The sequence below is a fragment of the Vombatus ursinus genome, unplaced genomic scaffold, assembly GCF_900497805.2.
Source record: "Vombatus ursinus unplaced genomic scaffold, bare-nosed wombat genome assembly UNPS02014781.1, whole genome shotgun sequence".
In the NCBI taxonomy this organism is placed as follows: Eukaryota; Metazoa; Chordata; class Mammalia; order Diprotodontia; family Vombatidae; genus Vombatus; species Vombatus ursinus.
Genome location: NW_020954559.1, coordinates 15,848,098 through 15,867,488, shown reverse-complemented (window position 1 = coordinate 15,867,488; position 19,391 = coordinate 15,848,098). Strand labels below are relative to the sequence as shown.

Genomic DNA, 19,391 nt, shown 5'->3' with positions numbered 1-19,391 from the left:
ATGGAACACTCTCTCCCGATGAAGTGTCCAAGGAAGAGCACCCTTGTTAAAATTAGGGTATATTCTACTTTTTTAAAGGTCTAAAGGCACTTAGATTCAAAATGATCCAAAGGAAGAGGGTTGCCTAAGCCTACACAGAAAACCAGATACATTCTGTGCAATAGCTGAACAAGAGAGTAGAATAAAGGATAGTGGAAGCGACAGTCAGTCACCCAATAAGCATTTAAGTGCTTCATATGTGCCAGGCACTGTGCTAAGAGCAGGGCATACAGAGAAAGGCAATAACACTGTCAGTCCCAACTCTCAAGGTGCTAACAGTCTAATGGACTGTAATTCATGTAAATAAATAACTGTTCCTTTGAGAAACACAGAGCAGGTGTTCCAGGCCCGAGTTCTTAACCTGCGCCCTGAGAACCTGTTTTATTTATACGTTAAAAAACATAATTCTGAGAAGAGAACCATAGCCTGTCATGGGGCTCTTACGAGTCCTCGTCCTCAGTTGGTAGGATGAGTCATAACCTTGCAGAAGGCCATCGGTGCCATTAGGCTGTTCCTATAGCCAAGTCTGGAATCCTTGATTTGGTGGGGGGGGGGGGGGCAGGGATTCACACTCAGCTGCATGAATTGGGGTTTAATTTCAGATGTCATGAAACCCTCTTCTGGGCCTCGGTTTAAATATACTCTGCAGTCTTCAGGGAGAAGGGTCTAAAGACGCCACAGAAACACAAAGGTCTAAAGTACACAATGATTTCTGGTTCCAATAGGATTATTGATGCTTTGTCATAGCTTTCTGTTATTTCTATTGAACATGACTTGTCTTTAATTGAGTCCAGGCCCTCTACTAACTCAGCTCTTGCTTATATGACTTCCTCAGACCTTTCTCCTATTCTCTGTCTTTTATCTTCCTGAATTCATTTTTCTCCATTGAATTACAAGTCAATTGTGCCCAGGCCATGTCTTCATGGTCTGACTGGTTTCCAGCCCGCTGACAGTGGGAAATGGACATTGAGTGACCACAGTCCTTGTGTGACTGTACAAGACTATGGAATTTGGAGAAGGGAAAGAAACACAAACATGGAAGACTTGTTTATGAAAATTTTACAGGCTAGATCTTCAAACTTCATGCTTCAGTATTTGGTGTTCTAGTAGCCCCTTCAGAAAAAGGTTCGGAGGTAGTCTGACATTAGTAGGTCATTTAAATTCATCATTTGTTCCTCTTTTTTCTCCTTGAATGAGTCTTGACAACTTTGGACAAGTCATGAACTATTATTTCATTTTCTTGTAAAGGCAGTCATTATATTTTCTTTTATCTAGTGACTAGCTGGCCCTAGGAAAATGTGCAAAGTAGGCGGAAGTGTGTGTGTGTGTGTGTGTGTGTGTTTGTGTGTGTGTGTGTGTGTTTAGCAGTTTCCCATGTCCATTTCTGCTTCCCTCTACCACCTCCTGGAGTTTGTTGTCCTTACCTTGAAATGCCCAGTTCTAGGACTCTCATCTGAAAGCAAAAGCCCTATTATACTGCACTCAGAATAGCCCTCACCCAAAGGAGTAAATTTTCATATTCCTCTCTCTCTCTCTCTCCTTCTCCCTCAACTCCCCAATCTCCGTTAAAAACAAAAACAACAACTGCAAAAACCTTCTTTTTGGACCTTAATTGGGTGTTAAAAGGGACTGGTGGCTTTTAATTAATTCATATTAAGATGTAAATAACCTACCTTAGGGACATTTATATCTTAAAGAATAATTTTGATCAGTGAAACAAAGAAAGCAAGACTTTCAGACTACACAAAGGAAACATTGTGGTGCTTAGGACCATCCTGCAGGAATCATTCTGACTTCTCAGTGCTGTTCTGACTAGCATCCTTCACTGGATTAAATTAGTTAAGGTTAAAAAAGAAGAAGCTTGGTTACCTCCAACTATTTAAACAGAGTACTTCAATAGAATTTCAGCCATGTTAGATGATCTCCCTTTAAAGGAGTCAACTGCCAGCACACACTTATTGCCAGTTTATATCTCTAGACTTGTATTAAACAGGAGGTGTAGTGGGAAAGACCCAGCCCTGGCTGGTGTTAGAGAAGTAACAAATCAAGAAATCCCTTCTGAGCACCAGCCCTGGAGTCAGGAGGACCTGAATTCAAATCCAGTCTCAGTCACATAACACTTATTAGCCATGTGACTCTGAGCAAGTCACTTAACCCCAATTGCCTAGCCAAAAAAAAAAAAAATCTCTTATGGGCCTTTCCCCTGCTTACTGGGGTCAAGACAACCTACCCAATGAAAGTTTTCAGCTGTCTGGTAGATGCAGATTGTCTGCATGATTATTGCCTGGACTTCCATCCCAGCTAACCCCAATTTACTAGAAAAATGAACTTGCTGTTACTCTTGTAATCTAGGTGGGATTCTGGTAACCATAGAAAACTTCTCTGTCCCTCCATTTTCTCATATGCAGCTGCATCCTGTCGATGTATGATTGTCTCAGGAATGTTTAAGGATTAATTAATGCTTCTTCTTCCATACTTTAATGACATATTTTAATGAACTACAAAATCTTTAAAATGCTTTCAGTTCCTTGGAGATAGGTGCTAAAAGATACATACTGCTAGTTTTTTAAAAATAGATTAAGTGTTTTTGAAAAAAATCTCATTTTGCATTTCTATATAAAGTGAGATTTGATAAGTGGATTAGGTGATGATATATAACATGAAATCCTACCAATTATTAATAAAATAAAAGGAGCTAGAGTTCTTTATCCTAGAGTGATCCGTAATCATCTTTTAAGTACATAAAAGATTATTTAAGAGGGGGATAATCAGTTGTATGTTTCCAAAAAAGAAAACTGACTTAAGTAACAGGTGAAGCTGGGCAAAACATGAGGAAGAACTTTTTTGTTTGTTTGTCTCCACAGTGAGGGATGTTGAAGCATAGAATTGGCAGCTAGAAGAGTACATAAAATTTCCATCTCTAGAGATCTTTAAAAACATAATGACTGTTACGAGTACTGAATAACTTGGTAGAGGGCTTTACATATGACCTTTGATGTCTTTTTTATCTCTAAAAGTCTATGGAATTTAGATTACCACTGCATTAAAACAGCTCTTAACTGTGGCGTGTCACTAGGCTACCAAAAACCAAAGTCAAAATCTAAGCACACACACTCTTTCTCTGTCTCTGTTTTTGTCTCTGTCTGTCTCTCTTTCTCTCTATATGTATATGTGTATCTGTCTTTGTTTCTGTTTATCTGTCTCTTTGTACATCTTTGTGGTTTTCTGCCTTGTCTCTATTTGCGTCTGTTTGTTTTTCTCTCAAAAGAAACTTACGGCTGTTGCCCTGTGGATCACTTGAGTTTGGGAGTTCAGAGCTGAAGTACGGCTAAAGGTCCAATAAGTCCATTACTAATATGGTGAGCCCTAAATACAGAAACTTTATGTATTTCTTTTTTAGAAGTGGAATGGAGTAAGTCAGGGGTGGGGAAAAACAAAGCAAAACAAGACAACCCTCTGCTCAAAAGCTGATTCATAGACATAGAAAGTAGAAAAGACTTTTTTCCGAACATAGGATCTAAATATTTGAGTGAATTAAAGAAGATGGTGGAGAAAAGGTAGAGACTTGCCTGAGTTCTCCCCAAAACCCCTCCAAACACCTTTAAATAATGCCCTAAAACAAATTCTGGAGTAGCAGAACCCACAAAAGGACAGGGTGAAACAATTTTCCAGCCCAAAACAACTTAGAAGATCAGCAGGAAAGGTCTGTTGCAGCACAGACCCATCCCCAGCAAACCAGGAGCAGGCCTTGGGAGTGACTGAATCAGCAGCAGCAGCAGCTGCCTCCAGAGCTCTCAGCCTTCAGAGTGTATGGGAGTTGAACAACTAGTCAGAAGGAAATTAAAGGACTCTCTTTGCTGGTGCTGGGGGTAGGATTCTGCTGCTTTGCCCGTAGTTGGATCTGGTAGCAGTCCCAGGGTGAGGAAGAGCAGTAGCACACCAGCGCTTGAGGCTGCAGTAGAGTAGGGACCACGATCACACTTCCAGGGCAGAAAAGAGTGTTTATGGTCACTCACACACCAGGGCACAGGCCAGGAGAGCAGTAAACATTCCTCTCCTTAGATCATACCGCCTTGGAAGAACTGAAAACTTACAGGTCCCTGGAAGTATCTCTGAAAACAGCTGCACAAAACCCCTGAACATTGGGACAGTTCACCCTCCACATTGGAAGCAGAGCCCCACTTTAGCAAAGAGTTAAAAGTCAAGAAATAGGCTGGTAAAAATAAGCAAACACAGAAAAATTCTGACTACAGAAAGGTACTATGGTGACAAGGAAGATCAAAACACACACTCAGAAGACAACAAAGTCAAAGATCGTTAAGTCCAAAGCCTCCAAGAAAAATATGAATTGGTCTCAGGCCACGGAAAAATTCAAAAAGGAGTTTGAAAACCAAGTAAGAGATGTAGAGGAAAAATTAGGAAGAGAAATGAGAGTGACATAAGAAAACACGAAAAAAGAGTCAACAACTTGGTAAAGGAGGCACAAAAATACTGAAGAAAATAACACCTTAAAAAAACAGACTATGCTAAATGGTAAAAAGAGGTCCAAAAAGCCCAAGAGGAGAAGAATGCTTTAAAAAAGCAGGTTTGGCCAGTGGAAAAGGAGATACAAAAGCTCACTGAAGAAAAAATTACTTAAAAATTCGAATTGAGCAGGTAGAAGCTAATGACTTTATGAGAAATCAAGAAATAATAAAACAAAACCAAAAAGATGAAAAATAGAAGACAATGTGAACTATCTCATTAGAAAAACAACTGACCTGGAAAATAGATCCAGAAGAGACAGTTTTAAAATTACTGGACTTCATGAAAGCCATGATAAAAAAAAATAAAGCCTAGACATCATCTTTCAAGAAATCATCAAGAAAAACTGCATTAATATTCCAGAACCAGAGGATGAAGTAGAAATTGAAAGAATCTATTGATCACTTCCTGAAAAAGATCCCAAAATGAGAGCTCCCATGAATTTTATAGCCAAATTCCTAAGTTCCCAGGTCAATGAGAAAATATTGCAAGCAGTCAGGAAGAAACAATTCAAGTATTGTGAAGCCACAGTCAAGATAACACAAGATTCAGCAGCCTTTACACTAAAGAATTGAAGGGTTTGGAATATGATATTCCAGAGGGCAAAGAAGCTAGGGTTACAACCAAGAATCACTTACCCATAAAACTGAGTATGATCCTTCAGGGTAAAAAAAAAAAAAAAAAAAAAAAAAGAATATTCAATGAAATAGAGGGCTTTCAAGCATTCCTGATGAAAACATCTGACCTGAATAAAAAATTTAACTTTTAAATACAAGACTCTAGAGAAGTATAAAAAGCTAACTAGGAAAGAGAAATCATAAGGGACTTAATAAGATTAAACTGTTTAGATTCCTACATGGGAAGATGGTATTTGTAACTCATAAGAACTTTCTCATTATTAGGGCAGTTAGAAGTACATACATAGACACAAGGCATGGGTGTGAATTAAATCTGATGGGATGATTATCTAAAAAAAATTAAATTAAGGGGTGATAAAGAAAAATGTACTGGGAGAAAGGGAAAGGGAGAAGTAGAATGGGGTTATATAAGTTATATGACATAAAAGAAGCATAAAAGAGCTTTTACAATGCAGGGAAGTGGTGGGGAAGGCTTGAACCTTATTCTCATCAGAAGTGGCTCAAAGAGGGAATAACATACACACTCAATTGGGTATAGAAATCTATTTTACCATTCAGTAAAATAGAAGAAGAAGGGGATGCTCATAGAAGGGAGGGTGGATTGGGGGAGGTGGTAGTCAAAAGCAAAACACTTTTGGAGAGACAGGGTGAAAAGAGAGAAAGAACAGAATGAACGGGGAAAATAAGATGGAGGGAAATAATGTTTGCAGTCATAACCGTGAAAAAAAATTTTGAAGCAAGTTTTTTCTGATAAAGGTGTCATCTCTCAAATACAAAGAGAAATGAGTCAAATTTATAAAAATAAGTCATTCCCCAACTGATAAATGATAAAAAATAAGAACAGTCAGTTTTCAAATGAAGTAATCAATGCTATCTATAGCCATATGAAAAAAATGCTCTAAATCACTATTGGAGAAGTGCAAATTAAAATAATTCTGAGGTATTACCTCATAGCTATTAGATTGGCTAATAGGACAGAAAAGGAAAATGACAAATGGTGGAGGGCATGTGGGAAAAAATGAGACATTAATGCACTGCTGGTGGAGTTGTAAACTGATTCAACTATTCTGCAGAGCAATTTGGAACTATGGCCAAAGGGCTATAAAACCATGCATAACCCTTTGACCTAGTAATACCACTACCAGGTCTGTATCCCAAAAGAGATAAAAAGCAAAAGGGAAAAAGACCTATCTGTACAAAAATATTTATTGCAGCTCTTTTCTGGTGGCAAAGAATTGGAAATTGAGGGCATGCCCATCAATGGCTGAACAAGTTGTGGTGTATGATTGTGATAGAATACAATTGTACTATGAAAAATGATGAGCTAGATGCTCTCACAAAAACCTGAAAAGACTTACATTAATTGATGCAAGGTGAAATGATTAGAAACAGGAGAAAATTGTGCACAGTAATGGCAATATTGTAGGATGATCTACTGTGAATGACTTAGCCATTCTCAGCAATACAATGATCCAAGACAATTCTGAAGTACTTATGATAGAAAAATGCTATCCATCCCCAGAGAAAGAACTGATGGAATCTGAACACAGATAGAATCATACTCTTTTTACTTTCTTTATTTTTCTTTTTTTTTATTTTGGTCTATATTTTCTTTTACAACATGATTAATATGGAAATATGTTTTGCATTACTACACATGTATAACCTACATCAAATTGCTTGCCTTCTCAATGAGGGAGTGGGGAAGGAGGGAGAAAATTTGGAACTCAATTTTTAAAATGAATGTTGGAAATAGTTTTTACATGTAATTGGGGGAAAATACAATACTAAATGAAGCAAAAAACTGGATTAAAATGCTGCATTCCTCAAGCTCATTTTCATGCTTTTTTCATTTTCATTTGCAACATTTTGCTTAGCCATCAAATACTCTTAAATAATGTCATACACCCTGGAGTTGTTCCTTTGGTATATAGGAATAGTGGTGATAATAAAATGTGCTTGGGAAACCTTAAAGCACTATTTAAAAGTGAGTTGTTATTATCCCATCCTCATCTTTTTTGGTGGGTTTCTAATAGAATCAGTCCTGAGACAAGACACTATTCTGCTATTATTTAATTTAAAATTATTATATTCGACTATTATGATACCTAACGTTCTATGAACCATTGTACAAGGGATAAAATATTATTGTTACTATTCTAATACCTGAAGGATCTGTGATTTCATCAGTGTGGGGAGGGAACTCCAAATGTGGGAACTCCCTCTGTCAATTCAGATTATAACCTATCTCTGACTTAGTGGAAAAGTCCTCTGGAGTTGCCTGAAGTTTCTCCTCTACCTTCCGCCCTCTCCTCCTTCTTTATTACCATCTTTGTCTGTAGTCATTTAAGAAGTCACATGCATTGTGAGTCCTCATGCTGAAAGCTATCCTCTCCATCAGCCAGCGATTTTCTCTCTCAATGAATCGAAGTCTTTCTGTCTCCTTCTGTAGAGTACAGGGACAGGGAAAAGACCATTTTTAGAATGAGGGGGAATCAGTCCTCTTTGGGAGCATCAGCATTTTTACTAGACCTGTCTTTGATTCCCTCTACTCTGCATTTGCTTTCCTCTAGTTAAGGGCCCGGCTAGGTAGGTATTGAGTGCTACAGTACAGAAATCTTCAGAAATCATGGAAACAATCATGAGGGTGAGCTTTTCAAATGAATCCTTTGTGACCTTGAGTACACAAAAATGAAGACCACCCTCATGCTCTGAATAGAGGTTAAGAAAACAAAGGTGACAAGGAATGTGGTAGCATTAGGTCACCCCTCAATAACACTGGAACATGACAATGGTAACGGAGAGAAAAGCAAGTCTCCACGGGGGAGGTTTCACAGGGCTCCAAAGTAAAAAACCTTTGAGGCCAGAGGAGAAGGCTAGTCTTTCACTACATGTCTGACTATTTTTTTTCTTTCTGGTGAGGCAAACAGGGTTAAGTGACTTGCCCAGGGTCACACAGCTAGTAAGTGTTAAGTGTCTGAGACTGCATTTGAACTCAGGCGCTCCTGACTCCAAGGCTGGAGCTCCATCCACTGTGCCACCTAGCTGCTCCCATGTTTGACTTTTTAGACTTCAGAAATGCTAGCCTGGATTGCTCTGAGTTGGTTGTTTGTATTTGATCCTGTCCATTTAAGACTACTTCTTGATTCCTTGATTCCTGGTTTTATTTCTCTCTTTAAAATGAATGAGCTCATGCTACTTTTTTTAATCATCACCGTCAACCCCAACATACAGAGGCAATACCATTTAAGAACAAAGAAATAAACAAATGAAAACCTCAAACCATGATATTTTGATTTCATGATCAGATATTATCTGAGTAACCATGCCGCACCAACTCTCCACATGCAGCTGTACCTTTCTCAAAATACAGTTAAGTGGTGAAAATTACCCTAACCTTTAGAACTGGCAGAGTGCTTAGCTGATAGGAATATATTTTTTAATCATATTTCTACTACTATTTTCCTTCTATCTCCCCTTATAATTTTAAAAAATTAGTAATAAGGGGTAATGCTAAGAAAAAGGGACTTCTGATGCAGTGACCTCTAAAGCTTTATTCAGGAGCAAGTGAGGTTAAATTGGTTTTTCCAACTGTGTCTTTTTTATAAAATATGATTAAAAAAAAACCAGTTATTGTGCCTGACCTTTTAAATTCCCTGGGTTTGCAGCTGACTTTTTTTTTTATTGTTAGCTATTACATTAATCTAGAGAAATCACCCAAAGGATACCTTGAATTTCTTTAGATTGAGTTGAATATGGTTGTAGATCAAAGGAGAACTACAATCCACTACTGCTTTGGCATTCTCAACCTGTAAGCAGAAAATGAACATTTTTATTCCAAGTGCAGACAATCAAATAAAATCTGCCAAGATTTGTAGCCACATTGTTATCAGAAAGGGAATCACAGTTTTGTCCCCTAAAACAATGTTACTAGCTTGACGACTCACAAAGGGAGTGTGTGCTACAGTCACCTCATACCAACTTACGGAGCTAATTGTTTAATTTTCAGTGTGAGTATTTACACCTTGAAAATAGGCAAAGCGCTACAAATCGAGACTTGGTTTGTTCTTTTATTGATTGTCTAGACTTAAGAGAGTGATGGAGAAAATGTTGATAATAGAGGTTAGGCTTAAAAGTGTGTCTTACAGGATTTGTTTGTTTTCCTCCAAGTAGCTGGTTGTTAAACATGTGTCAGAACCCCCACCCCTAGAACTTCCAACTATGAGTACTCTCTCTACCAGTGGAGATCGAACCCCTTTTAGTCAAAAAAAGCATTTATTAAGCAACTCCTATATGCCAGGCACTGTGCTAAGTGGTGGGCCTATAGAGACAAGCAGAAAGCCAACATTGCTGTCAAGGACCTCACAGTCAAATGAAGGAGTCACAACATGCAAACAACATGTGCCTCAATAGATAGTTTTTATGAGGTGCTAGAGGAAAACTAAACAGAACAAAGCATCCCTCATGCCAAACTTCCTGGTGATGAGCCTTTCCACGCTAGTTCCACCTAGTTCTTGGAACAAAGATAAATAACCCAAGAATGACCCTATCTTCCAAGTCTTTCTGGTTTGGTAGACCTTCAAGGGCTTCTGAAAGGGTAAATCAAGCCACTGCCAAGTGGAGGAATATCTGTGTTTGTATGTGAATGTATACACACCGAGGAAGCAGATTAGATATGAAACAGAAGATAAATAGATATGGAATTTAGAAATATATTTGTATATGGACACATATACATAAATATATAACATACAAACACAGATCAATACTACCACTTTTCATAGTACCAGTGATTTTACTGGTATAGGGAACTTCTGGTGTCTTTTTATTAGGTTAGGGATGACTCTTGAATCTTCAAGATAACACTGAATACATAAATCTTTTGACTATATCGTTCTCCTCTTCTGAATTTGTGTGTTGCTTTATGTATGTTTGTCCAAACCCCTCCAAGATTCAATAAGATTCTTATAAGCCAGCATATCATTTCCTATTTCTTTTAACTCCTAATGACTACTTTAGTACCACATACACAGTAGGTTATAAATACTGAGAATAACAGAATTTTACTAGAAATTGTCTCGTTCCAGTCCCTCATTTTACAGATGAGAAAACAGAGGCCCACAGAGAGAGCTCAGTAGTGGCAATCAAAACTGGAACTTAGCTCTCTTGATTCTCAGGACTGTTCTCTTCTGCTGTACCTCAATGCCCTTCGTTCCCTATTCCCTAAGGGAAATCCTGGACTACATCTTTGTATTTTGTCTTTTTTTTTTTTCATAATTGTGGGGATAGGTTAGAGGGTATGTAAAATTATTCTTTTAAAGAATAAACTAGAGATAGCCAGAAGATGAGCTAACTAAAAGGCCTGCCAATCTTCCATCTTTGAAACTGCTGAGGATAAAACCTTTCCTTTTCCCTTTTGGAATGGCAGGGAATCATCCCTCCCTACCCCTCCCCCCACCACTAGGTAAATGGAAGGGTTTTCTCTAATAGTCTATGACATTCTGAATTATCATAGATTTTCAGGTGTATCTGTCAAGTACAGATTTATGACATTCTGAATTGTCAGAAAATTGGGCAGATTCATTTTATGTATTCTTCTTCACAATGACCTTGTTGGATAGGTTTTCATTTTGCTATTTCTCTTGAAGAAACTGACATGTAGGTAACCAGCATGACTTTCCCAAGTTCGCATTTGTCCAGTGATAAACCCGAAATAGGAAGTGACAGTGAAGAAACCTGTTTTACTGGTAGTCCCCAACTCACAAACTGATTCTGAAAATTTGTTTACAGGTTAATTGTTTGTAATGTAGAATGCATTTATCCATAGAAACAGTGTTGTCAGTGGTGGTTGGGGTAACAGGCCACAAAAGGCTATGTGACCCACAAGGTAGTTGAACCAAATGCTCCAGAAACTTTTTTTAAAAATCAGGTTTGTTATTTCATCTGTGTAGGGAGCTTCTGGTGAGAAACTTCTACCTTAGAGAGTGTCAGAGACAAAACCTGAATCTAGCCCTTCCTTAGGACTTTACACCATTTTGTCTTTCTGTAGAAACTTTCATCTATTACATTGTTTCTTTGGGAAAAATCTATTTGGAGCCCAAAAATAAAAGACAGGATTAGGAACACATCTGTCTGTACTCCTCATTGTGCTGGATGGGGAGGGAAGGCCTTTCCTTTTTACAGCCACCATAGTGAACCATCACTGAAAGTATCTTCCTGACACAGCTTGATGAGTGTTGGCAAAGGCTATGCAGCAGTGACCGTGCAGGGGTAGGCACAATGATGTAGGAGTGGAGTCAGAGGACCTGGGTTTGAATCACAGCTCTCCTCTTCATTTGGTACAAGACCTTGTGCAAGTCACATCATCTCTTTTAGTCTCAGTCTTCTCATCTATAAAGTGAGCAATTGCACTAAGTGATCTCTAAAGTCCCCTTCAACTCTGATATTTTGTGACCTTCTTAATCGACACAATTTTCATCTATGTCTTTCTATAAATCTTTCATAGAGGATTTGATAAAAGATATGTCCTAAAACATGCTACACTTAAAACCATATTATGTTTAATGGAGATTGAATTAAATGGTCAACATATATAATAAAACTTATGGGAAATGGTGATAAAAATTTCTTAAACCATGCCTAAAATTCCTTTTAGATTTCCATGTAAAATAATAATATTTCACAAATATTGTTTTATGTAATCCTTCTGTTATCTCTGCATCAGGGGAAGAAACTGTATTCTTTAATGAAATGCAGCATACATAATTAGAAAGATTTGACAGGCCCTGAATACATCACTTCACTAGCATTTTAATAATAAAAAAAAGTATCCTGAGAAAGGCTATATACTAGGAGGGGTCCTTAATCTTTTTTGTGTCATAGACTCCTTTGGCAGTCAAGTGAAGCCTACTGGCCCCTTCTCAGTAGAATGCTTTAAAATGTATAAAATAAAGTACATGGGATTATAAGGGAAATAAATTACATTAGAATACAGCTATCATTTTTTATGATGAACCCCAGGTTAAGAATCCCTACTATAGACCAAAATATAACTTTCAAATGCCATGCGTGAAGAGTCAAATCCTGTTTTTCAGAGGCCTGTGTATAACTATGATGGATATTAGCAATATGCCTCTTCATCCCCCAGTGGAGGTATTGAACTACCACCTTATTTAGCTGCTGTTGAACAGGGGCTACTGAATATATAATTATTTCTCTTATGTGGACTAATTTCTGTTCTCTCTTCTTGCCATTTGTATCTTCTTGGACCCAGAACACTAGATTTGATCAAAACTGGCTCCCTGCTTTGATGAGTTAAAGCTACCATACAGGATACACAAGCAGTCCCCATTAGTGTGGCTAATGAGCTCAACTGGGCATACATCTATAAATAGCAGAACAACACTTCCTAATAATGAAACCAATAAGATGTTGAGAAAGGGTCTCCTGAGACAAGTCCAATGTGGTGGAATCCCTCCCTCTTTGCCAGCATCACTCAGACACAGCTAGCATGTGGCAGTCAGAAATGTGTTGCGGGGAAACAGACAGTGTCAGAGAAATGGATAGGGAATCAGAAGGGTCTCCTTCAGCCCTGACTCTGTAGTCTGGGTAATGAGAGAATACACTAAAGACTGCTATCTGGTATTTAACCAGAAGATGGTGCTTATTAGCCTTTCTCCTATAAACTCCCATTTGTGAAATACTAGAGAGAGAACTATCCTCATTTGGATCTGAAAATATTGCTTGTCTATCAAAACCATCCATGCTCAGTTACAAGGTTAGAATTGTGCCTACCTTTCTCCTGTGGTCTTTGTAGGCTCTCTCCCACGATTTCTGGTTGAATATATTTTCACAGTAATTAAACATAGGGTGGCAGGACCGATGCATTTCAAACTGTTTGATGGGTCTGTGCACCTCTTCACAGAGAGATATCACTTTAACACAAACCTTCATGCAAAGCCCTGGAGACTGTACTTGTGTTTGTAGGAGATCACATGGTAGTTGTCATGCCATCCAAACTAAAGGGAAGAAAAAGAATAGCTGGTGTAGCTTTTCAAACAGTATATAGAATGGCAAAGAAGAACGAATTCCAGTATTCCAAGGGGATAGTTTCTCAATAGTACTTTAATAGAACAGAAATTCCATTTTGGTTACCTCTTATCCCATTTGCCCAGTGACTGAGGAAGAAAATATACCAGATGGATGTTAAAATATTCCTTTTTTCTTTTCTTCTCCTTTCCTCTCTTCTCCTGTCCTCTCTTCTCCCCTATTCTTTCCTTCCCTTTCCCCTCTCTCTTCTCTTCTCCTCTCCTCTCCTTTTCTCTCCTTTCCTTTCCTAATGGAGTCACAAAGAGTCAGACCCAATTGAAACAAATGAACAACAAAAAACAAGCAGAGAATCTATTAGAATCCATGGAATATACTACCTATATATAATTGTTTGCTTCTGGAAAATCATTACCAGTCAAATGTTCTGGTCTCATTCACACAGACTCTGCCTCAAACATTGCTTTGATTTTTAATGTGGTCAGACATTTGTATATGGCAGTGAGTTACTGGAAACAACAGTGGATTTGGAGTCAAGACTTGGGTTTGAATCCTGCTGCTGCTACAATTCATCTCTGTGTCTTTGTGCAAATCAATTCTCCAGTCTGGGATTTAGCTTCCTAATCTATAAAATTAGGAAGGTGGACTTCATAACCTATAAGGACCTGGATAGTTCTAACTTAAACGTCCTATTCCTCTTTTAAAAGTCAATCAAAATTCACCTACCATTTAATATTCAGTCTAGAGAGAATCTGATCTCCATATTTTTAAGCCACACAATGAACACTTCTAATGGATGTGGCTAAGAAATTGTTTGGTTTTCTGGCAGGCCACTGTGGTACTGGTTAGTGCATTGGAGATACATTAAGAATATCTTTTGTAATTAAAGACAGTATAAGGGAGAAAAGGTTAAAAGAGGAGGTTGATCCTTTTTTTGCAGCAAAAGTTTAAAATATTATATTTCTAATCTGCATAAAATGTCATATTATAAGCCACAGCGTCAGACAAACACTTTAGTGATCACCCTACCTAATCTTTTACCAATTGTATGCCATTCCAGAGATTCAGATATGCACAAGAGAGTTCAGTTGTTGCCCTCTGAGGGCCAAAGTGAGATGGAAACATACATAAATTAATGTTGAACACGACCAACAAAGGCGTGCCAATAGTGTAAAAAAAAGTGAACCGTAAAAAATAAGTTGTGATTGCTAGTTTAACTTTTCCCCACTTATCAGATTGGAATCATAGAAATTTTGAATTAGTAAAGATGCTAGAGATTATCTAGCCTAATCCACCACCCCATTTCCTTGTTTTAAAAATGGAAAAGAAAATTTCTCAAAATGTTAGTTATACATTTCACACCCACAAAAGGTCAGTTATTAAAATAATGCTGTTGTGTAGTGTTGTACTGGATATTTCTATGTACATCTTCTGGATAATTCAAATTATAGATAATGTTTACTTGAACTATGAAGACAATAAAGATTTAACATTCATTTTTGGACCTATCTTTCCAGCTAATTTGTATGTACAAACCAAAGTTCTAGACAAATAAATCTTATATTTGTCCCAGCTTAAGGTTAAAATTAATTCGGTTTTTTTTTTTTTTGCTAGGCAATGGGGTTAAGTGACTTGCCCACGGTCACACAGCTAGTGAGTGTTATGTGTCTGAGGCTGGATTTGAACTCAGGTCCTCCTGACTCCAGGGCTGGTGCTCTATCTGCTGCACCACCTAACTGCCCCTTAGGGTTAAACTTTATGTTACCCTGGTACATCATTAAGTTATGTGCTAAATGTATTATTACATTTGTAAGTATGTATTAATGAAAATCAATATTTAGATTTCCTGTGACAGTGATTTCTGGTTTGAAGTCTGCTTTTTATTTTCCCTCAAAGGAAATATAAGAAAATAGGTGCTCAGTAACAGAGTGTCCAACTTATTTCTCATTCCTTAAGCAAGTTTATTTGGGGGGGGGGATAAAATTTTTAATATTACTGGGAAAAGTGATTGACTAGGAATGAGGAGACCCAGGTTCTAGCCCTTGTCCTGCATCTTACTACCTGTTTGACCTTGAACAAGTCACTTAACCTCTCTTAGCCTCAGTTTCCACATCTGTAAACTGAGGGAGTTAGATTAGATCAACTCTATGTCCTTTCCAGCTTAAAAATCCTGTAACTCAACTTCAAATTTACTCAGCTTTGGGAAGTAAAGTATCTCTTGTTGACTAATAATAGTCCCCAGTGAACCAAGCTTCAATTTCATTGCCTTTATTAATGTAATTATGACATACTGCTATGGCATTAATCAGTCAATCAATAAACCCATGGGCAGCACTAAAATGATAAAAGATGGCATTGGAAAATGACCCCCTCAGGGCAGAAGGTGTCCAACACATTAATAGAGAAGAGCAGAGGACACCTACAAGTAGTTCCAGAAAGAATGAAATGGCTGGACCAAAGCCAAAAAGAAGGAAAGTCTGATGCTACAAAAATCAATATTGCATAGAAACCTGGACTATAAGATCTTTGAACCAAGGTAAGTTTTTGTTGTTGTTCAGTCATTTTTCAGTCATGTCTAACTCTTTGTGACCCCATTTGGGATTTTCCTGACAAAGATAATGGAGCAATTTGCCATTTCCTTTACCAACTCAGAAAACTGAGGCAAACAGGGTTAAATGACTTGCCCAAGGTCATATAGCTAGTATTTGAACTCAGGAAGATGAGTCTTCCTGACTCCAGGCCTGGCATTCTATCTACTGTGCCACCTAGTTGCATGTGGTCAAAGAGGTGACAGAAAGCTTAAACATCAACATCCTGAATGTCAGTGAATTTAAATGAACAGGAATGGGTGAATTTAATTCAGATGATCATTACATGTACTCTTGTAGTCAAGAATTCTTTAGAAGAAATGGAGTAGCCTTCATAGTCAATAAAAGGGTAAGAAAAACAGTACTTGGGTATAATTTTAAAAATAACAGCATGATATCTATTTGAGTCCAAGGCAAACTATTTAACATCACTGTAATACAAGTCTGTGCTCCAACCACTGATGGTGAAGAGGATAAAGTTTCTTGGTTCTATGAAGACCTAAAACATTTTCTAGAAATTACACCAAAAAAAATGTCATATTCATCATATGCTTGTCATAGCAAACACTCTTTTTCAACTCAAAAGGCAAGTCTACACATGGATATTACCAGATGGCCAATATTCAAATCAGATTGATTTCTCCAAAGGTGGAAAAACTCTATTCACTCAGTTAAAACAAGACCTGGAGCTGACTGTGGTTCAGATCATGAGCTTCTTATTGCAAAATTAGGCTTAAATAGAAGAAAATAGGGAAAACCATCAGACTAGACCAAAACAGCATCCCTCATGAATATGAAGGGGAAGTGATGAATAGATTTAAGGGATAAGATCTCGCAAATAGCGTGCTCGAAGAACTATGGAGAAAGGTTCACAATACTGTACAGGAGGCAGCAACAAAAAACATCCCCCCAAAAAAGAAAAGCAAGAGAGCAAAATGTCTCTCTGATAAGGCTTTACAAATAGCTAAAGAAAGAAGGAAAGGGAAAGAGAAAGGAGAAAGGGAAAGACATCCTATATGAATGCAGAATTCTAGAGAATAGCAAGGAGACATAAGATTTTCTTAAATGAGCAATGCAAAAAAAATAGAAGAAAACAATAGAATAGGAAAAACAAGAAATCTCTTCAACAAAATTAGAGATATCAAGGGAACATTTCATGCAAAAATCAGCGTGATAAAAGACAAAAATGGTAGGGATTTAACAGGAGTAGAAGAGATTAAGAAGAGGTGGCAAGGATATGCAGAAGAACTGTACAAGAAAGATCTTAACATCACCAATAACTATGATGGTGGGGCTACTGATTTTGAACTATACATCTTGGAGAATGAAGTCAAGTGGGCTTTAGGAACCATTGCTAACCATAAGGCTAGTGGAGGTGACAGAATTCAAGCCAAGCTATTGAAAATCCTAAAAGATGATATTGTTCAAGTTCTGCATTCAATATGCCAACAAATTCGGAAAACTCAACAGTGGCCATTGGATTGGAAATATGTGTCCCAATCCTAAAAAAAGGGCAATGTCAAAGAATGTTCCAATTACCCAACAGTTGCATTCATTTCACAAGCCAGCAAGGTTATGCTTAAGATTCTGTAAGATATGCTTCAGGAATATGTGAACCAAAAATTACCATCAGAGCTAGGTGGTTTTTGAAAAACTAGAGACCAAATTGCCAACATTTGCTGGATTATGAAGAAAACAAGAGTGTTGCAGAAAAATATCTACTTCTGTTTCATTGACTTTGTGGATCACAACAATATGTGGCAAGTCCTTAAAGAGATGGGAGTACTGCATCGATCATCTTATTTGTCTCCTGAGGAACCTGTATGTGTTTTAAGAAGCAAGAGTTAGAACTGAAAAAGGAGTAAATGATTGGTTTAAGATTGAGAAAGGAGTATGACAAGGCTATATATTGTGCCTGTATTTATTTAATGTATATACAGAATACATCATGTGAAACGCCAGGCTGGAGAAATCAAAAGCTGGAATTAAGGTTGCTGGGAGAAATATCAACAATCTCAGATATGCAGATGATATCACTCTGGTGGCTGAAAGTGAAGATTAAGAAGCCTCTTGAGGAAGATTGAAGAGGAAAGAGCAAAAGCTGGCTTGAAGCTTAACATTAAAAACAATAATAATAAGATCATGGCAACTGGTCCTATCATTTCCTGGCCAGTAGAGGGAGAAGAAATGGAAGCAGTGTCAGATTTTATATTCTTGGTCTCAAAGATCATTGCAGATGGTAACTGCAGCCATGAAATTAAAAGATGCTTGCTTGGATTCACAAGCAAATTCTACCAAACATTTGAAGAACAATTAATCCCAATAAAATATAAACTATTTGGAAAAACAGGTGAAGAAGTAGTCCTACCAAATTCCTTTTTTGACACAAATATGGTGCCCTGAAACAAGAAGAGCCAAAACAGAGAAAGAAAATTATCAACCAATTTTCCTAATGAATATTGAAGCAAAAATTTTAAATAAAATACTAGCTAAAAGATTCAGCAACATATATGCAAAGATCATACACTACAACCAATTGGGATTTATACCAGGAATGCAGGGCTGATACAATATTAGCAAAACTATCAGCATAATTGACCATATCAATAATAAAACCAACAGAAATCATATGATTATCTCAATAGATGCAGAAAAAGTCTTTGACAAAATACAGCACCCATTCCTATTAAAAGCTCTAGAGAACATAGGAATAAATAGAGCTTACCTTAAAATGATAAGTAATATTTATCTAAAAGCATTATCTGTAATGGGGATAAGCTAGAAGCCTTCCCAATACAATCAGGGGTGAAGCAAGGATGCCCATTATCACCTCTCCTATTTAATATTATCTGTAATGGGGATAAGCTAGAAGCCTTCCCAATACAATTAGGGGTGAAGCAAGGATGCCCGTTATCACCTCTTTTATTTAATATTGTACTAGAAATGCTAGCTATAGCAATAAGAAAAGAAAAAGAAATTGAAGGAATTAGAATAGTCAATGAGGAAACAAAACTGTCATTCTTTGAAGATGATATGATATTATACTTAGAAAATCCTAGAGAATCAACTAAAAAAAACTACTTGAAATTATTAACAACTTTAGCAAAGTTGCAGGATACAAAATAAACTCACATGAATCCTTGGCATTTCTATATATTACCAAGAAAGTCCAGCAGCAAGAGACAGAAAGAGAAATTTCATTTAAAATAACTGTAGACAATAGAAAATACTTGTGAGTCTACCTACCAAGACAAGTCCAGGAACTATATGAACACAACTATAAAATACTTTATACACAAATAAAGTCAGATCTAAACAACTGGAAAAATATTGATTGCTCATGGATAAGCCAAGCCAATATGATAAAAATGACAATTCTACCCAAATTAATCTATTTGCTCAGTGACATACCAATTAAACTATCAAAAATTATTTTATAGCACTAGAAAAATAATTTAAAAATTCATCTGGAAAAACAAAAGCTCAAGGATATCAAGGGAATCAATGATAAAAAGAATGTGAAAGAAGGTGGTCTAGCCATAGCAGATCTCAAACT

The 19,391-nt window shown here is 37.2% G+C and overlaps 1 protein-coding gene across 1 annotated transcript; it reads right to left on the bottom strand.

Annotated features, from left to right (window-relative positions):
- Positions 1-6,927: 6,927 nt before the first annotated feature.
- Positions 6,928-13,156, bottom strand: LOC114046131 (uncharacterized protein CFAP97D2-like). Its single transcript, XM_027866396.1, has 3 exons — positions 12,996-13,156; positions 8,930-9,010; positions 6,928-7,647 (listed from the first exon to the last, which is right to left on the bottom strand). Exons 1-3 carry the CDS (start codon positions 13,152-13,154, stop codon positions 7,525-7,527), a joined length of 363 nt encoding a protein of 120 aa, XP_027722197.1. The 5' UTR covers positions 13,155-13,156; the 3' UTR covers positions 6,928-7,524.
- Positions 13,157-19,391: the final 6,235 nt, after the last annotated feature.

Coding starts and splice junctions, on each gene's coding strand:
- LOC114046131 (XM_027866396.1), bottom strand. CDS start 13,154: ATGAAGGTTTGTGTTAAAGTGATATCTCTCTGTGAAGAGGTGCACAGA. Junction 9,011..12,995: donor ACAAAGACCACAGGAGAAAG/GTAGGCACAATT, acceptor TTCTGCTTACAG/GTTGAGAATGCCAAAGCAGT. Junction 7,648..8,929: donor TCAATCTAAAGAAATTCAAG/GTATCCTTTGGG, acceptor TGTACTCTACAG/AAGGAGACAGAAAGACTTCG.